The sequence below is a fragment of the Aedes aegypti genome, chromosome 1 (assembly GCF_002204515.2).
Source record: "Aedes aegypti strain LVP_AGWG chromosome 1, AaegL5.0 Primary Assembly, whole genome shotgun sequence".
Taxonomy (NCBI): domain Eukaryota; kingdom Metazoa; phylum Arthropoda; class Insecta; order Diptera; family Culicidae; genus Aedes; species Aedes aegypti.
The window spans coordinates 168393830-168415534 of NC_035107.1; the positions used below are offsets into that span (position 1 = coordinate 168393830).

Here is a 21705-nt window from a genome sequence, read left to right on the forward strand (position 1 = left end):
CGTGTTTCAGTACTTTATATTAGATCAAATTAAAAGGTGCCATCATGACATTGCTTTCGGGTGTGCAGGAACTGATTTTCAACCGATTGTTGTCAACTTTTTTGAAATGCATAAGTGTTTCGATCAATTACGCACTTTTATCATGTTTGTCCATTCTTTGAGATCCGGGTTCACAGTGACAGTTCGTGACAGCAGAATCTCGGCTCACCTTGACGTACATAAATTTTGTATCGGTTTCTCCCTCCCAGACTAAGATCATTCAAAATACCGTTTAGAGTCGAAATCTGGACACTTTATAAATAATGATATCGATTAAGGTACTGTGGCTTAGTATGATTTATTTTTTGGTATGGTGTAATGAATATTGCAAAAAAATTTAAATATGTAAAAATAAATCATGTGTCTTACTTTGAAATCCGGATTCTATTATTGATCTGCTTCGGATTCCGGAAACTTTTTTTGACGCTATATTTGCATATTTTGTATTAAATTCTACTCACCAACTCTAAACATTACGTTTTTGAAGAGTTTACTATACAGCCATTCCATGAAAAACCGATCTAGTGGGTCACCGAATTTCGTGAAAATTTGCTTTTTTGTTCCTTATCCGAAATAAAGATACACGTGTTTTTGGATTTTTTTTATTAAGATGACCATTTCCGAAATAGGGTGACCAGAAAAATCGCGATTTTGCAAAATTTTTATTTAAAATAAAATATAACTTTTGAACCGCTCGACCGATTTTCAATCTTTTTGAACGAAATGGAAGCTAGTTTTTGATTTTTAAGGGAAAATATAAAATTTCACAAAAATTGTTTTTTTTTTCACATGAAAAAAAATCAATAATTTCCGTTTTTTCGTGTTTTGAAGGCCTCGGGACCAAGGGGGCTATTGCTGTTCTTATTTTTTTGAAAGTTCAGAAAATTTTACGTTCACTGTCAAATTTTCAGCGATGTATGTTTTTTAGTTTATGAGATATATTTTTTTGAAAATAAAAAAACAGTCATTTTTCATCGGCATTAGAATTCTTATTTATTCTTATCTTATTCTCAGCGCATTAGAATTTTTATTTTTGAAAAAATATCATAACTTTTGAACAGTCCAACCAATTTTCAATCTTTTTTTTATGGAATGAAAGCTTATTTTCGTCCAAAAAGATTGAAAATCGGTCGAGCGGTTCAAAAGTTATAATATTTTTTTAAAATAAAAATTCAGCAAATTCGCGATTTTTCTGGTCACCCCATTTCGGAAATGGTCACCATAATCAAAAAATCCAAAAACACGTGTATCCTTATTTCGGATAAGGAACAAAATAGCAAATTTTCACGGAATTCGGTGACCCACTAGATCGGTTTTCCATGGAATGGCTGTATACATAATCACAAAAGTCTCGAGTCTAGAGATGCGCTGAATTCGCCAGATAGATAGATTTTTTTAGGTAAAACTGATGATCATCAGCGCTTGGACTTACAATGCAATGCAATGCATACTTTGATATACTCTTGATTTATCTCACCAGAAACGAATATAACACATTTTCTTCCCTCAAATGTTTCAAAGTCAAACCTCCGGCTTTCGAATCAGTCAGATAATTTGTTTCTTAATCCGATCTCCAAAAATGTATCACAATTAATCATGCACTGATGCATTCTTCGGTTATTTCCACATCACAGCAATGGGATACAATAGTTTACTTACCATTTGAGGAGAATTCTTATATACTCAGAGGAAAATTTAAGTTTATGTTATTGAAAATGTAAAAATAATCATAGTGTCCGGTTTGAATCATTAAAATAACCAAAACGGCCGCTATGAAAAGCACAGATAGCGCCACCGCAGTCTTGTGTGTTTCACATAACAGCTATGCTGTCACAATGTTAAATCCCATATATGATAGCGCCGCTGTTTTGATGCCGTAAGTGCCGAAAGAGTTACCTTCAATGATCCATTAGAAACAAAACGGTTCTTTAAGAAGCATTAATTTCACAATGTCATAAACTAGACAACTTTCAATTTACGACACCAAGTTTACACAATAAGTTGCAGAATGCTGATTTTTACAGCACGAGTCGTGCATTTATCCAACGAGGCATTCCGAATTGAATAATTACGACGAGTGCTGTAAAAATCGAGTTCTGCAACGCGTTGCGTACAACATTTTTTTACAATTTCGTAGAAGACCACTCGGAGGTATCGAAAATCACACACCAAAAAAAACTTAGATTTACACGTAACGTTATTTTAGTTTCAATCATGTAAAGCCATGTATGTCTCATGTATTATTCAATGATAAAACCTATAAACACATCTATTATATACAACATTGTTACCAAATTCCTTAATATTGAACTCTCAAAGAATTTTGCTTGCAAAACGGCTCGATTTACATGATTTTCCCGCTGAAAATTCAATCATAAATAATGCACATGGAATGACACGCCGTCGATCCATCCATGTGCATTATTTTTGGCAGAATATTCAACGTAGAATCATGTAAACTGAGCGATCTTGTTTTCAATTTCACTTTCAAGATGCAAGAAAGCATGCAACATTGGCGAATGTTGGATGCAAGATCATGAAATGTTTCAGTTTCACTCAAGTTTGCAAGCATTCCTGAATGCAATGAGGCAGTTTACATTATTTATCGTTTAATATCAAATGATAATTCGATTCACATGACAATCATGAAAGCTTACGTGCCATGTAAATTTAAAATTTTTTTTGCTGTGCATATCGGAATGCATTCACCATTATTTTACAATTTCTGAAAAAAGTTGTGTTATGATTTATTACGCAGCTCAAAACAGTTGCGTAATGAATCATTACAGCACTGGTTTCAATTGAGTAATGTCTATTACCACATTGCATAATTCAGTTCAGGAAAGTAGGCCGTTTCGTGACAGATTGGCGTGATGAAAAACAGCCTATTACCATGCGAAAATGCAAAAATAACGGTTTCAAAGGATCAATTGATCGTACACAGCAAAAAAATCTTAAATTTACATGGCACGTAAGCTTTCATGATTGTCATGTGAATCGAATTATCATTTGATATTAAACGATAAATAATGTAAACTGCCTCATTGCATTCAGGAATGCTTGCAAACTTGAGTGAAACTGAAACATTTCATGATCTTGCATCCAACATTCGCCAATGTTGCATGCTTTCTTGCATCTTGAAAGTGAAATTGAAAACAGGATCGCTCAGTTTACATGATTCTACGTTGAATATTCTGCCAAAAATTATGCACATGGATGGATCGACGGCGTGTCATTCCATGTGCATTATTTATGATTGAATTTTCAGCGGGAAAATCATGTAAATCGAGCCGTTTTGCAAGCAACATTCTTTGAGAGTTCAATATTAAGGAATTTGGTAACAATGTTGTATATAATAGATGTGTTTATAGGTTTTATCATTGAATAATACATGAGAGATGGCTTTACATGATTGAAACTAAAATAACGTTACGTGTAAATCTAAGTTTTTTTTGGTGTGTATGAAACAATTAAACTCGTACATAATAATGTCTTCAAATGCCTTGTGGATGTATTAGATTGTCATATAACACTAATAAACTACGACGCGGCACTTTTAAGAAAATGTTGTTAAATGTCTCAATTTCTCATCAATAAATCATACATGCTTTCCAGATATGTGTTTAAAGTATTTTGTATTAAAATTATTATTTTCATACAATTATACATATTGTATTTCATGTTCTGCATAGCTTTGGAAATATTGCAGATTTTTCATACTCGGCAAATTTGTCCAAGTCAAACTACTAGGTAAACCCAACGCTATCTTTACGTTTTCGTTTCAATCCAATTTTACTCTAAATGACGATATTTTACAAATTGAACTAACTTCATGCTCAAACAATTGTGAACATACCCTTGAACGCTTCGCATTTAACCTTTTCGGATCAGCATCAATTTGCCCCGATGTCCTTCTTTCGTTACTGCAAATATTTTCCACACTACTCAAATTAATATGATTTTGCTAATATAACGATCGCTCAGCACGTGATTTGCATTTCCAAACAACAACAAAAAGCCTATCGCAGACCTCCACATTTTTTTCTCTCGTAAAACACACCCACGCGACCTAGGGCAGACACCTTTCGTCCAATCAACGCAATGACGTTTAAAGTTTTAAAAACAGTGACGCACGTAGTTATCAAATGCTGTCCAATCAGGTTCCAAGGTGTCTGCCGGGGGTCGGATAATTTCCCTGTGCACTATGCAGACACAGCCCATTCTGCCGCGGCACACAGGAGTAATTTGGGTCAAAGATAACCAAAACTATTTCCTACCCTCAGTGAGCTTCTTTTGTTCTTGTTATTATATTGAATAAAAGAGGTTAAAGTTTAATAAGAATTGATTTCGAACCGTTGCAGGACATATATCAGTGACACTTATTGTATTGAAAAACGTGCTGTTATAGGTATAAAGTTTTTGAGTTATTTTTGATAACCAATTGTTTGAATATTCTTGCAACAGATGAGAAATAGTTGAAAATTGTTTGGAACAAATAAGTAAGCTCCTAGCTCGCTAGGGGGGCAAACACTTGATGAAAAATTAGATTTTTCGCACTTCCTTGGTATTTCAGCTCATGCAAACTTAGTTTTGATACAGAATTTTTGACAAAAAAAAATACGTGGCTGCAGTACAATTAAAAAAAAAATGAGATATTATTTTTCCGAAGGAAATACACTGAAATATTGCATTGTGCATTATGGAATTAACATTATCAAATTAATGTTAATGGAATAATAGAAATGATTTGTGTGTTTTATCTGAAGCATTGTTTTTGATGCCTTTAGTATAATTTTTATGTATCCTTAAATAAAACACTCTTGGGTAAAAACCTGATTAACAAATTTAAAAATATTACCATCGGATTATTTCGACTTCCGAGGTTTTGTTAATATGAACCGCATCAAACAAAGCTGTAAGCCAAGATTGGCTCATCATCTTTTAATATTATGGAATTTAATATCTGAACTGAATATTACCTTATAATACCTGAACTGGATATCACCTGTCTGAATATACATAACCCTTACTAGATAAATTTATGATTAAGTTTAAATTTAACATCTAATTTCTAATTAAACTAACTAACTAATTTCAAGAATTAAAAAAACATGCCATGCATACTTGAACAATAAAATGTCATGTCATGCATACTTAAACAATAAAATGACATGAAATGAGCTCAATGAACATTCTTTAGATCTCCATCATACCTGGGAATTGATCCCATACAACTCTTAGAACAGGACTTTGAAATCTATAGTGCTGACATTATCCTATGGTTCTTTTAAATTGAAGATAATTAGTTAGCAGTCCAAAGGATTCTCATATGCAAATATTTATATTCTTTATGTTAATTAATGCGATGTAACTTTGAATTCTCTCATGTTTAAAACGAAGACATGGAGTGGTAAACCATGTATCTCATCCAAAGCATTTCAGTTTGGGAAAAATGTTAAAAATTCATATTTTCAAAATGTTGAAAATTAAGTGGAAATAAGCGGTAGAGTGTTATGTTGTAACTGATAGATAACATCTCCAAGTTTTACACTTTGATCGAAACTTTTTCGGATCTTGTCGTTTACCGTAATTTGTTATGTAAGAATACAAGAAAAAAATATAGTGTTTGGAAAGTTTTGTGCAGAAGCTAGTCTTGTATTTGTAAACATAAAATGTAGAAAATGTAGCAAAAACCATATCAATTTTAGAAAATTCATAGCAGAAAAAAGAAGGTTCTAATTATATGTTCAAAAGAGAAGGAAAAAGCATTGTAAAACTTTCCTTTTTGCACTTTTAACACATTTTTTCAATGTTTTTTGACATATTTTCAATGTAGCCACAACATGTGGCATACCATTCAGCTATATAGTAAAAATATAGCAAAATATAGCAGGACCAAAAACCTATTTTTTTCAAATTTGAAATTATGTCGCGAATTTGTTCCAGCAACTCCTCTGTGCGCCGCGGCGCCCGTTGGAATTCGACTTTCGGCGCCGTCACTGTTCGAGGCAGCTTGAGGCAGATTGGTCTGGAAATTCCCAGTAACCCCTAGATGCGTCGAGACGGTGCGTCTTTCACGAGTACGGCGGCAAGTTTTGCAATCACCGTCCCATGTTGCGTCTTTCGAACTGGTTTTCTTTTCTGTATGTCTCGTTTCCGGCGCATTGGAGGGGGTAAATATATTATGAATTGCCTACTACTTTGATGGACTGGTAGAAAATTGTGCATAAGAAAATAGGTACTTCACAAACATTTTCAGTCGTCAAGTTTTTTCCTCGTGAGAAGGAAGTACATACCCAGTGTTTATAGTTGTAAATTTTAAAGTTTGCGAAGAAACCGTCCTGTTTTAGGAGTGTTGTGAATTGGTGATATAGTGGAATTAGATTTCTGTGAACTTCTTGTGCTTCATTTGTCAGCCGCCTCGTTGAAGATTTGAGCTTCAAATATTCAAAAAATATCCTTGAAATGTTTGGAATGAAGGTAATGTACATTGTATGTAATGAAAATATTTCTGCATTCCCAGCATAAAGTCAGTTACTATTAACTCAAGAGCACAATCTGAAAAGCACGCTTATTGTTCACAGCACAAGCGTGGTGTTGCTGGCGGCAGCCATTTGTTCGTTATAAAAGAGATCTTTAACGACCAATCGGATTCAAATCAAACGCATTGAAAAAAAAACTCAAAACATCGTTTCATTGTTACAAACTAGCGTAGTAGAAATTTTAGTTGTTTGTAGCTTGATTTATTTTGTATATGAAACAGTTCAAGCTACAGTGGGTCATAACGAACTCTGAATTATAAAAAAAAAAAAAATGAAATTCTAGCGAAGCAATATAAATAAGATAATATGTAACTGTAAAATCTGACAATTGTTTTGTGGTTAATTGATTATATCATTATTCTAACGTTACTTTTTTCGTCCCATTTCTTACAGACCATAAAAGCTTTGTCCAAGTTCTCCAATACTGTGGAAAAGATGAGATCACACGTCAGCCCGGATGGATCATACATCAATGAAGGAATGAATTGCTCGTCGCTGGACATAACAATGCCAAACGGAGAACCTCATGGAGGTCTTACCGGGTCCAATGAATTCATCTGTAAGTTTTTCACTTTACGTATAATTTAAGTACTAGTATTGAGCCCTTTAACAGCTGAGATTCTTTCTCGCTTATTTGTATGAGTATCTTAGACGAGTATTCGTTTTTAGCATCCCGAACAAACAAACACAATTGTTTTAATATTTGATCTTATACACCATACTATGGTGTACAATAGAGCTTATCATGTATTTTTTCATGTATTTAGGTGGAAGCATTTATTGTTTTTACTTGAAATTCACAGTTATATTATTTGTATAAATTCATTAAACTATGTTGGTACTGTAGTACAGAACTCTTTATTTATTAATATAAATTCAATCAAACTGGTAAATTTTATGGAATTATGCCATGAATTCACTGACACAAGGATTTTTTCAAAGAATTCCTGGAGCATTTTTTCATGAGTTGACTGTGCTAAACCTGCCTTGCACGAAAATCCGCTTTAATGCAGCTGCTAGTCATCTTTCAGATGTTCCTTTATAAACTACTTCTGAGTTCGTTACTTTTTAAGAAATTGCAGTTAATGAAAATTAATTAAATAATTGCACTAGGAAATTTTTCGAAGATTCTTCAAGAATTCATGCAGAAATTATTAAAGATTTTAATGAAATTTCAATCAAGATATTTTCTAGCACTTTTCCTCAAAGATACCCTTGAGAATATTTCAGTTAATGAAAATTTCTTAAATATTTGCACTAGGAAATTTTTCGAAGATTCTTCAAGAACTCCTACAGAAATTATTAAAGATTTTTATGAAAGAAATTTTCTAGCAGTTTTTTTCGAAGATACCCTTGAGAATTTCAGGGATTTCTTTCAGGAAACTTTATTGATTACTTCTTAATTTTTTATAGACATTTCTGCTCGGATTCTTCCGGAAATTACTCCACACATCACTGCCAGGCATTCTCGCGTAACCTTTCAAAATGACTTATTTAATTTTGAGAAACCCTTTTTGTTCACTTTCTCATTAATAAATAACTGAGCCACATTATCCTCTTCTGTTCCGATTTTGGTATCACTAGCCAAGGACATTGGGCCGTATGAATAAAATGTAGTAAAGTTGATTTTACTACATTCTCGGTAGTAAACGCTATATGTGGAACACGAGTGGAACATGTTTGTGTCATTTTCCTTTCTACACCTTTCGAACATACTACAAACAACGCATTGCTATGAATAAAGGTAGCATTGACTACAAAGCTACTGGTAGTTAGCTTCAGAGGTTGCTACACATGCTTTGAGATTGCGGAATTGAATGGAGTAATTTACTTTTGAGTAAAAATCATGAGAAAACGATATGAGTTTTGATATTTCGGAAGGTATTTTGAGTTTTGCTTAGGAATTCTGAGGTTACGAAAACATTCACCCCGCCAATTCTGAAATTACGGTAAGATTACCGGCAGTAGCAATTTGTAATATCCGTGTGAATTCTGTCATTACGATAATTACGTTATTTTCTAGGAATTTTAGGATGTCGGTAGGAATTCAGATATTTATAATGTAATTCTGAATTTTACGTGTAAATTCTGACATCCCAGATTCTCAGATTTCCTTTGGAATTCCGGAATTCCTGTAGGAACTTTGGGATTCCAATAGGGATGTCGGATTTTTTATGATAATTCTGGAAGTTTAAATACCGTTCTAGGAATACTGTGCATTGCGCGATTATTTATCGCGACGGCGATCTTGAAAACATCTTAAAATGCTTGTAGATCGTCGCAGCTACTTCAAATCGTTTTGGTGTCTTCTGCGCGATTGTTCCTGATTGTCTAAGGCATGATCGCGCAGAAGGCACCAACACTATTTGAAGTAACTGCGACGATCTACAAGCGTTTTTTAAGATCGTCAGCGCGAGAATTTTTCGCGACGCACATAATATTTCTGAAATATAAGAAATCTGGTAAAAACTCTAGAATTGGGGTGGGAATGGGATTCCGGATATTAATCTCTTGGAATTCTATGGGTATCTTCGAGACGGTATTTCTGTAAGAATCTATGAGATTGCGGTGGGATTCCTGCGAATTATTGTTTGAATATTTGTAATTCTGAAAATCAATCTTTGTAATTATTATAACAACCTTTAAGATTCCGTTGATCTTCAATAGGGCGATATTCAAAACTGAAAAGGCAATAGATGGCTCTTTTTCAATGGTAGTAAAAACGAAATCCTGAAGCAAAGAAAGCACCACGGAAGATGAACTAAACACAAAAAGTTATGTTTTCACTTTACACTTGATTTCTAATCACTACTTTTTTGATTCAGTTTCCTAATTGCGAGCAATTTACGATTTTCATTATTTTCCATACGTTTTGACAGCTCTCCGACTACCATTCTTCCATGCGCTTGTGTTGAAAGTTTGAGAAATTTGAGAATCCAGCGTAGCGCGATCAGTGAGTGGAATACAAACATCAGTGTCGCCGCTCGGCGGCCGGTAAGAGAAACTGAATGTTCGAAAGGTTGTTGTCTGCAATTTTTGCCGCTGGCGCCAACTGTTAGTGGTTATGAACAAAATAAACAGTCGTTACCCTATTAGGGCGATATTCAAAACTGAAAAGGCAATAGATGGCTCTTTTTCAGTGGTAGTAAACACGAAATCCTGAAGCAAAAAAAGCACCACGGAAGATGAACTAAACACAAAAAGTTATGTATTCACTTTGCACTTGATTTCTAATCACTACTTTTTTGATCCAGTTTCCGAATTGCAAGTAATTTACGTTTTTCATTATTTTCCATACGTTTTGACAGCTCTCCGACTACCATTCTTCCATGCGCTTGTGTTGAAAGTTTGAGAAACTTGAGAATCCAGCGTAGCGCGATCAGTGAGAGGGATACAAACAACAGTGTCGTCGCACGGCGGCCAGTGGAAGAAACTGAATGTTCGAAAGGTTGTTGCCTGTACTTTTTGCCGCTGGCGCCAACTGTTAGCGGTTATGAACGAAATAAACAGTCGTTACCCTATTGTCGCGTAATCGATTAGATTCCATGCATTTTCTTCATATGCATGATTGTATAAATTTTAAGCGTCACTCTGAATAGATTGTTCTTTACGTGCAGAATCACTCTGCACTCTAAATGGAAATTTCTCAACGTGCAGCTTCAGTCACTGCTCATGTTCGAAAGTAGTAAGTACTACATGTCCGGAAAAGTTTTTTATTCATACCAAAAGTGTAGTAAACATTGTGGATTTTGTTCTTGAGTAGATGCTACATGTAGTAAAGTTCATCGTTTTTTATTCATATCACCCATTGTCTTTCGATCTATAGTAAAAAACTTCCCATAAGCTGTCATAATAGGGTAACGACTGTTTATTTCGTTCTTAATCGCTAACAGTTGGCGCCAGCGGCAAAAAGTACAGGCAACAACCTTTCGAACATTCAGTTTCTTTCACCGGCCGCCGAGCGACGACACTGTTGTTTGTATTCCTCCCACTGATCACGCTACGCTGGATTCTCAAATTTCTCAAACTTTCAACACAAGCGCACGGAAGAATGGTAGTCGGAGAACTGTCAAAACGTATGGAAAATAATGAAAAACGTAAATTACTTGCAATTTGGAAACTGGATCAAAAAAGTAGTGATTAGAAATCAAGTGTAAAGTTAACACATAACTTTTTGTGTTTAGTTCATCTTCCGTAGAGCTTTCTTTGCTTCAGGATTTCGTTTTTACTACCACTGAAAAAGAGCCATCTATTGCCTTTTCAGTTATGAATATCGCCCTATTCAAAGAGAGCGAGAGAGAGGAGAAAATCTCTCATTGTTACAAAGGACGAGGAACTTTAGTAAAATTCAGCGAATACATGTAGGATTTTTTTTTTCAGAAGTTTCAGCATTTTTCAAAGATATGTTTTTAGAATTATTGTAGGAGTTATTTTAAAATATCTGCAAGTAAGTATTGCAAGGATTCTTATAGAATTTCACCATTTTTCTGTAGGTTTTCTTTCAAAAACTCCTCCGGAAAGTAATGTTTAAAGGCTCCTCTAAGAATTTAATCAAAAATATTCTAAAAACACCTTTCTAAGGCTTTCATTGTTAAATTACGTTAAGCTAAGCATTCCATCCTGACTGCCTCTAGTAATTACACAAAAAAAAAATGTCGAAGACTGTTGAAAATTTGCAACTGCGATTTGCAACAGCGAATGTAACAGAAATTTAGCTATGAATTTGTCCATGACTCCTCCTCGAATTCAACTAGGAATCACTGTGAGCAAACTTCCATAATATTTTTCAGGTGTTCCTCACAATATTCATTCAGTAATATCGCTATTATAGAAACTCACCGTAGAAATACCTCCAAAGTTCTATCCACAAGTTCTTATAGACACTTTTAAACCATGTATTCTTCGCTTGATTTCATTTTAGAAACAGAAGTTAAATATCTGGCTGAAATTGGTTCTGGTGGTTTTGACCAACGAGATTTTAAATGTGAAAAAAAAGGATTCTGTTCAGTCACAATATTTTTCATACATGATATGGTTTGAAAGTTTTCATTTGACGTATTTGGAGTAAATATAGAGATTCCCATTAATTTTCAAAAACATTCTTTTAGGCTGGCCTAAATCTTTTTATTAAAAAAAAGACACGGACACCGTCTTCAGCCATTTAGCTGCACAGACTGTAACTTAACACTAGACAACGGACAAGCATGCTCCAATGGTACAGCCGAGAAACATTCCTGACGAAAAGTTTCAATGGCTGCAGCGGGAATCGAACCCACACCTCATGACACGATGCGCTCATTGCCTTGACGACACTAACCGCACGGCCACGAAGCCCACACAACCTTTTAGAATTCCTTCAAAAATAACTTTGGAATTACTTACAAGAGTTATTTTGTAGATTCTACTGGAATCCTAGAAAAAAGAAACCGATAATTAAGTTCGTGATGATTTCGTTTTTCGTTCCAGTTTTAGATATTCTAGGGGGTTTTCTAAATAAATAACTTGAAAAATTTCTTAAATTCTCTTAAGAAAACTAATGAGCTAACGTCTGGAAATTGAAAAAAGGGAAGGGATTCTTTGAAAATCATCAGTAAAATGCCTGAAATTATCACCTTATTTCGGGTGTAATTTCCGTAAGGATTTAAAAACATAATACCTGAAAATAACTCTAAGAATATTTAAAGAAACCCATGGAGGCTTCATCTATGGCAAAAATTTTTGGACAATTTGTGACACAATTTCCTGTACTCCTTAAGCAACACAATTAAGGTACCCTTTAAAAGTTTTCTGAAGAAGTTTTCATAAGAATCCCTGAAAAAGGTCTCAAAATAATGCTTCTATAAATTTTATAAATGATTCTTCTTGGAGTTCTTGGAGATTGTACTGCAGATATCCGTACAAGACTCTTCCAAAAAACTTCTAGATATATGTCTCCAAAAGTATTTGGATTATTTTCCATTTGTTAAATATTATTCAAGTTTCGGAAACAAAATCTTTAAACGCCTCGTTCAAAAGTGAAGTGTATCCAAAACATGATAAAGCAAAATAATCATTCATAATGATTGACTTTATGCTTTTTGAAAAGTTATAATCATTGAGATCTTAAGTGTCTGTAATATGAATCAAAACGGTATATTCAAAATCTCTCTGACACAACCTCTAAAAGTCTAATCGTTATGTAAAATTTTGTAACCATTTAAAAGTTAAGGCCCCATATTGCCATATAAAGTGAAATTTTGGGAGACCCTACTGTATATCTTACTTTATTCTTTTCAGTATCATCAAGTGGACAGAAAATTTCCGCCGACAGTCGCATGCAAGACGTCAATCAATGGTGCCAACGCAAAGCTAAAAGTGCTTGTTCTAGGAAAATGTTACTCAAACGATTGCCAATTTTAAGGTGGCTTCCAAGGTGAGCAATAGATGATCGGGGAGCTTTCGTTGAAATAATTAATTCAATTACTGTATACACTTCCAAGCTTCCAGATTGATTGATTTGTGGTCACGCAACGTGTATAATCTGTTTTCACTATCTTTTTTTATAACAGCTACAACGGCACAGATGCTGTAGGAGATTTAGTGGCGGGAATAACCGTCGGCCTCACTGTGATTCCTCAAGCGCTCGCCTATTCTGGTATTGCCGGGCTTCCCGCTGCGGTAAGTTGTTAGTCAACTGGCTTACTGTATGAATGAATTATTTCGATGTTTCCATTTGAACCTCTCTGTCCCAAACTATCACTAGTGCTCTATGGAATGTTATTCAATAGTTACTAGATTTCGATTGTATACTTATTAGATGAGCCAGCCAAGTTACTATTTTGTTTATTAGCATCATTTCAAACATTACTTCCACTTCTTATATCTAGCTCTGAAACAAAATTAAGCTTTTACTAACATTTGGTTAACAACATATTACATTTCATTTGCCGTAGCAGTTCAGAATTTTTACAGATGAGTTAATTTCACCTGCTTATAAGAGAAAAAAAAAGTTTTCAATTTACATAACCTAACTTAACGTTAATATATAACGCATTAATCGTGGCAATAGAAGATTCAACGATTTATGTCTAAAATTATTAAATATTTTATTTGACATTTGTTCCAATGTTTCAACATTGGATACTAGGGTATGTGACCCATTAGTTGTGGGTGTTCCTATAGTTGCGGTAGTGCCATTTACACTGATAATTGAATTAACCACAGATTCGACACCACCAATCGAGTTGTTGGCTTAAGGTGAAGATAAATCGAAGCCAAACTTCAAAATTTCAAGAGCACAAATCTAGAGAACCGAACACCCGTTTGAGCTGAAAACTTAATCGATTGGTCATCACCAGCTAGTGACCAATCGAGTATTCAGCTTAAACGGATGTTTGGTTCTCTAGATTTGTGCTCTTGAAAATTTGAGGTTTGGCTTCGATTCATCTTCACCTTAATGATACACGAAATAGGAAGGTTTCAAATAAATAGCTTTTGGTGGAATATTATTTTGGGAATACTATTAGTTAAGTTTGTGTGCAACTATGAAGAAAAAATATCCAAACCTTTTTTTGCAATCTACTACAGATGACACGCAGGCTTCTACCTTTGGCGGAGAGGCCTGTGTCATCCGCAAACAAAGATTTTCGACATCCCTGAGATAACTCAGGTAAGTCAGATGTGAAAATATTGTATAATATTTGTCCCAAAATGCTGCCTTGAGGAACACCAGCTCTTACAGGAAGTCTGTAAGACCTGGACCTGCCCATAACTGCATATTTGTAACATTCGACAAAAGTAGGCATTGAGTAAAAGGAGCACCAAGTGTGCATTTTATGGCAGTATGGGAAGAAACTAAAATTTCTTTGAGGCTAAAAATTTGTTCAGCTCATATTGTATATTGGGTGAATATTCAGAAAATAATCCTGATAGAAATTGGTTTGCTAGTGCATTACGAGGCTTACGCGTAATCTCAATGTGACTGTTATGCGGTTACAATTACCAATGTGACAAAACATCTTGGTATTTTTTTTCTAATTTGCTAGAACAAAATCACAGATTTAAGTATGTTTATCGAAAGTATATATTGCTGTTTGTATTTGAGATGCAAATCTTGACTAAACGTCCTCCAAATGCGGTAACACAAAACAATCGAAGGACACCTAGCAACGATTATAGAAATCATCGCCGCCCCAGCAAGAAAAATCTATCTTTGACACCGCTTTTCTTGTGAAAAATCTTACCGCATTTGATATTTGCATTTCAAACGCATACAGCCATATCATTTGATGGCTCTCCACGGTATTAACTCTAAATTTTCAAAAATATCGAATGTGACTAATATGCAGTTATGGGTAGTGGAGTTCTGATTATTAACCTGAAGTGTACGATTTGACAGATGACTTTGGATTTTTCTTACAATGTATTGTTGGACAATGCCAAACACTGTCGAATGCTTTTTCTATGTCTAGAAGAGCAAGACCAATAGCCTTCAGATTCGTTGGAACGAATCAAATTTGTTACACGTAAAAGTTGATGAGTGGTCGAATGTCCATGGCGGAATCCGAACTGGATGGACGGAGGAAAGCAAACTGATTTGAGGATAACTAGAAGCTTCTGCATAATTTTTGTCTGGTTTCAAAATTGATACAACCTTAGCATTTTTCCATTTGTCATAAAAATATACCAACTGGAAACATTTGTTAGAATCAACTAAGAATTATAAGCTACTTCCTGGAAGTTTTTTAACGAGGATGTAGAAAATTCCATCATCTCCAGGGGCTTTCATATTTTCGATTTTTTTAATAATAGTTCTCACTTCTTCCAAATCAGTCACCCAGGAATTTTTGAAAATGTTATCTTGATTGAGAATGTTTTCGAAGTCCTGAGCAGCTTGATTTTCTATTGGACTAGTAAGTTCTAAATTAAAATTGTTTAATTTTGAAAATCGAACATAAGTCTAGCTTTAACATTATTTAAATTACTTTTGTTAGAGTAAACTAAATAAAATTCTTGAGAAAGGCCTTTCCGAGCAATACTGGATCTTTTTCTTTATGATTACTTGGACTGGAGAGAAAATCCAAGTAAATCTTTTATTCCATTTTTGATCTCTTCAGATGACTTATAGTCACTTGAGAGACCTTTCAAGACGACTTTGAATAAATGTTCAGTTTTGTCAGAATTTGTGCTTATTCTCTTCCAGATGTTTGCAAAGAAGTTCGCGATATTTAAGAGTTTCCGGCAAAACACGACAGTCTCCTTTCTTTGTGATTTGGAAGGAAACCTTGATTCCCCTAATGGAGTTCAAGATCTCTTGCCTACATCCCCCAAATTAGGAACAACTGACCACGATAGGCGGCACACTTTGCTTCCTCACTTGAATCAAAGAGCCTGGGCTAGAGGCTGCTTCGGTTTGGAAAATTTGTCGAAAGCATCGAACTGATTGCTCATTTTGATGCAATTATCAGCATTATCCATTTCATTCTTGGAATAATGTGAGCACTCCGGAGAAAAGTCCTTTTTTCCATTTTGCCACGTTTAGTGACAGTTTTAAATCCCACTTTTTTGGAAAGAAGTTGTGAATTCAGAGATTCACCCTTCCTTTTATTTGTAGTTGCAACCATGTGAAGACGTGACCTCCTTTTTCTAGTGATCCTTTATAGAGAGATAAGCGGAAGAAAAATGGAATGATTTGGCAGCAGACCAGCAGTGCTGATTTTGCTCGTCGTCGAGAATAATATTGTAACACGGACATGACTTCCTCATTGCTAAAAGGTGTATTTTGTTTCGTTATAGATCTTTGAGCTACATTTCTAAACTAATGAACAGTAGAAAAAATCAACAATTAAAGATCTCATTAATGAAAATAAAAAAAAGGAAAATATTTCATATTTTTTGCTTTATGCAAAACAACTTTTAACGAAATAATTTCAAGCGGATTACATTACTCTTCAAGAAAAATTCAAAACAAACATAACGCGTGTTCGTTTGGCTCACGCTTTGACACTTCTCGCTGCTCGATTGGCTCACACTTTGACAGAAATGTCAGCTTCCGCGAATCTCTCTCATAAAGGATTACTAGTTTTTTCCCAAGACGGTGCCCAAGAAGGATTACCACCGCTGGCTTTCGCTAACGGGTCCAACAAAAAATCGAAGGCACGGGTTAACAAGGATCGTGAAGGGATCAAGAGTAGAAAAATAGTACTGAAATAACTGCTTTTGTAGCACTGAAAAGTACCGTTTTTGAAAAGTTCTGAAAAGTACTGTTTTTGTAGCACTGAGGCGCGCATATAGTTTTTCTTCGCGTTTGACGTTTCACACTACCGCCATCTGCCGATCTTGTTGCACGAAACACCTTGTCGTGCAACATGCCTACCAGATGATTATTGTGTAAACTGGGCGATGGATTTTGAAGAAATTTTTTCTAGGTGTTACGTCTGTTTGTCTGTGCTTAAGCGTTTGGTACAAAAATTGTAATAAAGCTTTTGGACCCATATGAATATTGATCGAGCTGCGAAAAAATAAAAATTAAAACCTGTAGTTCGTTATTTTAAAGGTTAATCATTTTTAAACCTCCATTGCATAGAGCATAAAATTAGTTTTCATTATTTCAAATTCTGCAAATATTTGATTCCTCATTTCCTCTTAAAGGATATAATTTCCTTAAAATCATTCAAAAATGTATTCGCATATACTAACAATTACATAAGAATCTCAAAAATAAAATTGGAAAACTAATGATGTTTTTTGTCCACAGTATGGTCTTTATGGTTCCTTCGTAGGATGTATCGTGTACATTTTCCTCGGTAGTTGCAAAGATGTCCCAATGGGGCCATCTGCCATATCTGCGTTACTGACCTATCAAACGGCACGTGGTAACGTCCACAAAGCAGTCCTGTTATCTTTCCTAGCTGGAGTCATTGAATTGGTGATGGGCATCTTCGGATTAGGATTTCTTGTGGATTTCGTATCTGGGCCCGTTTCTTCGGGCTTCACATCTGCAGTTTCACTGATCATTGTAACGTCCCAAATCAAAGACGTACTCGGAATAACTGCGAAAGGAACTACATTTTTGGAGATCTGGCAATCCATCTTCAAAGATATCCACAACATTCGAGCGTGGGATACCGTGCTTGGCTTAACTTGCATTGCGGTGCTCTTGATCATGAGAGTAAGTATTTATCTACAAATTCAACTCTAATGGTATCTTACAGGTAATCGTTTCGTTCTTCCAGATTGTAGCAGGACTGAAGGTGGGACCGCACGAAGACGATCTCAAATCAAAGAAACATCGAATCATCAATAAGTTTATGTGGTTGATTGGAACTTCGCGCAATGCCATTCTAGTCGTAGTCTGCGGTGCCATAGGATATGTATTTCAATCGTCAGCTTCGGCACCATTCAAACTGATTGGCGATATTCCTCCCGGTTTGCCATCGTTTCAAGTTCCTTCATTTACTCTTAACGCCAACCAAACAGCCAGTGGTCGGGAGGAAAGCTTCGCGGAGATGGTCTCTAGTTTGGGTTCGGGATTGATTGTAGTGCCATTGATCTCTCTTATGGAAAACATTGCCATTTGTAAAGCTTTCTGTAAGTTTGACTTCAAATTGTCTTCGAGTGACCGTTCTAATGTTTGATTAAACCAACAGCTAATGGCAAACCCGTCGATGCTACCCAGGAGCTAATCGCTATTGGAGTTGCCAACGTTGCCAATTCCTTTGCCCAAGGTTTCCCAGGAACTGGAGCTCTCAGCCGTGGGGCGGTGTTCAACGCTTCGGGGGTCCGTACGCCCCTCGCGAACATCTATACTGGTGCGCTTGTAATACTTTCGCTCATGTTCTTCACGCCATATTTCTCGTTCATCCCGAAAGCCACACTTGCTGCTATTATAATTGCCGCGGTCGTCTTCATGGTGGAAGTAAAAGTCGTGAAACCCATGTGGCGAACTAAGAGTAAGTATTTTACTTAAAAAAATATAATGAAGCACATTTTCCATAAAAGCCTAAATAATTGAGGCCATGCTTTTTTCTTTACGAGAAAAAACAAATCCTATGCACAACAATTATAGGTATTTGCTTTAATTAGAAACGAATTCTACTTGTATTGGAACTATGTTGTTGAAAGTGTATAAATTGAAAGCAATATGGTGAAATTTTCAACCATACAACAATTGGTAGCTTTTAAATATTCAGTTTAATTGGGTTTCTAGAGATTATTTTATTGTCATATTCCTTATTGATAATTGACTCCAGAAACACATTTTTATTAAATTCTGTGCGATGGAACTATCTATGTTCGTTCAAACAACTTATAAGACCATGATCTCCCTTGCAATTTGTGAACAAACTGTTTACGATAAATAGAAAACATTCAAATTAATGGCAGAAAGCGAGCGTCATTATGTTATTATGTCATCATTAAGGGGCCCAGATAGCCGTAGCGGTAAACGCGCAGCTATTCAGCAAGACCAAGCTGAGGGTCGTGGGTTCGAATCCCACCGGTCGAGGATCTTTTCGGGTTGGAAATTTTCTCGACTTCCCAGGGCATAGAGTATCTTCGTACCTGCCACACGATATACGCATGCAAAAATGGTCATTGGCATAGTAAGCTCTCAGTTAATAACTGTGGAAGTGCTCATAAGAATATTGAGCTGAGAAGCAGGCTCTGTCCCAGTGGAGACGTAACGCCAGAAAGAAGAAGAAGTCATCATTCAAAATAAATATTTTCTTGTTGAAATTTTGGAAACTTTTGGAAAAAAATAAATAAAAATTCAATTGGGTTTTCTCTTGGTTTACCAAATGTTCAAATTTAAATCGTGTTTTTGTTAAAACATTGTACACTACAAATATCAACATGTTTGTAACTACTCAACCAATAAAAAGACCTTTCGCCGTATTAAAAAATGTTATATTGTTTATTTTAATTTATTTTTAGAAAGTGATTTGATTCCCGGGCTAGGAACGTTTATTGCCTGTTTGGCTCTACCGTTAGAAATCGGTATTCTACTTGGAGTGGGGTTGAACGTCATCTTCATTCTATATCATGCTGCTAGACCTAAGATCAATGTCGAACGGTTAACGGTAAGATTATAAAATAATTGTAACCTGTTAAATAACATACAAGAATATTATTCTTTCAATAGAGCCCTGCCGGTACAGAATACCTAATCATCACCCCCGACCGTTGTCTTATTTTTCCTTCGGTGGATTATGTGAGGAATCTGGTGACGAAGCATTCCATTCGTCAGTCGCTTCCAGTTGTGATAGACTGCTCACACGTGTACGGTGCAGACTATACCGCCGCAACGGTGATCGAAAGTATTACTCAAGACTTTGCTAAACGTGATCAACCATTGTTCTTCTACAATTTGAAACCCAGCGTTTGTGCAGTATTCGAAGGATTGTCTCCCGTGGACTTTATCGTGTACTATCGAGAAGAGGATCTAGATGAGCTGATGAAAGAAAAAGCTTACAAACCAAAGCAGGTTTTGAGTGCTTAGACTTCATATGATTCTATTTTCATCAATTCAGGTTAAAAATCAGTATTACTTATTAAAGAAAGTACACTATTGTTACATAGTAACACAAACATAATACTACAACTATTCAGAACGATTCCACTGTATATGCACATATTTGAACGATGATTTAATATTTATTTAACCAAATTATTAGATAGTAGGACTTGAATCTTTCCAGTCTCTTTTTTACAGATATAAAATATTAGAAGTTTATAACATCTATAGTATTATGTTTGTTTTTGTAGTAACAACTTGCGACATCAGTTCTTAAAATATTTGTGCGAACACAAATGATGAGAATGAAAAAAGTGTAGAGAATAGACTTTTTGTTGTAAATATTAATACGCGAATGGTGAATCAAACCAATGGTTGTGTATTTGATACGTACCTTAAATACCGAATCACTGAGAATATTCTTATGGTACATATTGTGCACAATTCTTTTGAATGTTTGATAACCAGTGATAAGTGCCCTTGATCATCCATAAGGCAAAAAAGGTACAGCAGCTTACTATTTTTACAGTAGTGAACCAAAGTTACCTGCTAGAATAATCAATCACTGCTAATTTATACAATCCTCAAAATTCAAGTCTTAAAATTGACATAATGTAAATTTTTCGCCAGGCCATAACATAGTATTGTACAATCATCTAATTATACATATGAAATGAAAGGCTTTGCATACGCAGCGGAGGTTACGCATTGATATTGTTTTAGTTTTATTTTCTTCAAACCTAGATACACATGATACTTTCAAACATTTTCACCTTAAAATGACATGTGGATCACCGGCAGACAAACAGGCGTAACAGCTAGAAAAAGAATCGATTGAATATTTACGAAGTCGCATCAGCATGATCGTCAAGTATGTCCAACTAAAAAATATTTACATTGATGAGAATAATTTGTGCCTCATGATTGTTCGTCCGTGTTGAAGTGTTATATTGTGCTCTGCAAGATTAATCAACGTGATGCGAATATATGAAAATGTCGATATACTGTCGCAGTGAAAATGAAAATCACCAAATGTTTCAGATTTAGCAAACTTGAAACATTTACGTCAATGAAGAACGAAAAAATCCAAGCCTACTTTGTTGCGTTTGAATTGCGCGCATATCTTCTGCGCGTTACAGCCGCCGCTGAATGTGGATTTAAAATGAGCGCCGCAATACTGCTTCGCGTTGAAAAATGGGTTAACCAACGTGCGAAGTTTGATTTTTAACCAACTTCGCAGCGTCGCAACTCGATTCTCAATAGTGCGCATAATGCACACGGTGAAGGGCATAGATGTGCACTATAGCGAAGCGACTCGCGAAGCGGCGAAGTTTGTCAAAAATCGAACTTCGCACGTTGGTTAACCGACTTTTAGTCGCGAAGCAGTATATAAATAATCAACATCAATGTTGCACCAGAGCTTAGAAGGCACAATGCTTAAGAATGTAAAAACCAACAACACTGCATTTTTTTCAGTTTTGCTTACTTTTTTATTTAAATTGGAATTTTACCCTTAGGGCAGTGTCCTGGAAAACAAAAATAGGAACACAAATTGAGGCAAACATTATGAATAAAAAAAATCTTCCGCAATGCAAGCAACACAAAAGTGTTGATATCAAATGTGACTTAGTT

The 21705-nt window shown here is 35.3% G+C and overlaps 1 protein-coding gene across 3 annotated transcripts in view; it reads left to right on the forward strand.

Moving 5' to 3' along the window:
• Positions 1–21085, forward strand: part of LOC5566091 (sodium-independent sulfate anion transporter) — a 148064-nt gene extending 126979 nt beyond the window's left edge. For 2 of the 3 annotated variants that reach the window (XM_021853299.1, XM_021853295.1), the window contains exons 2-9: positions 6975–7140; positions 12858–12993; positions 13130–13238; positions 17317–17730; positions 17795–18149; positions 18209–18511; positions 19494–19639; positions 19702–21085. In XM_021853299.1, the coding sequence (XP_021708991.1) occupies positions 7017–7140; positions 12858–12993; positions 13130–13238; positions 17317–17730; positions 17795–18149; positions 18209–18511; positions 19494–19639; positions 19702–20058 (1944 nt within the window). In that variant the 5' untranslated portion in view covers positions 6975–7016 and the 3' untranslated portion in view covers positions 20059–21085. Of the gene's footprint in view, positions 1–5930; positions 6520–6974; positions 7141–12857; positions 12994–13129; positions 13239–17316; positions 17731–17794; positions 18150–18208; positions 18512–19493; positions 19640–19701 lie in introns of those variants that run through there. The other variant, XM_021853289.1, reaches the window with a different exon arrangement.
• Positions 21086–21705: the final 620 nt, after the last annotated feature.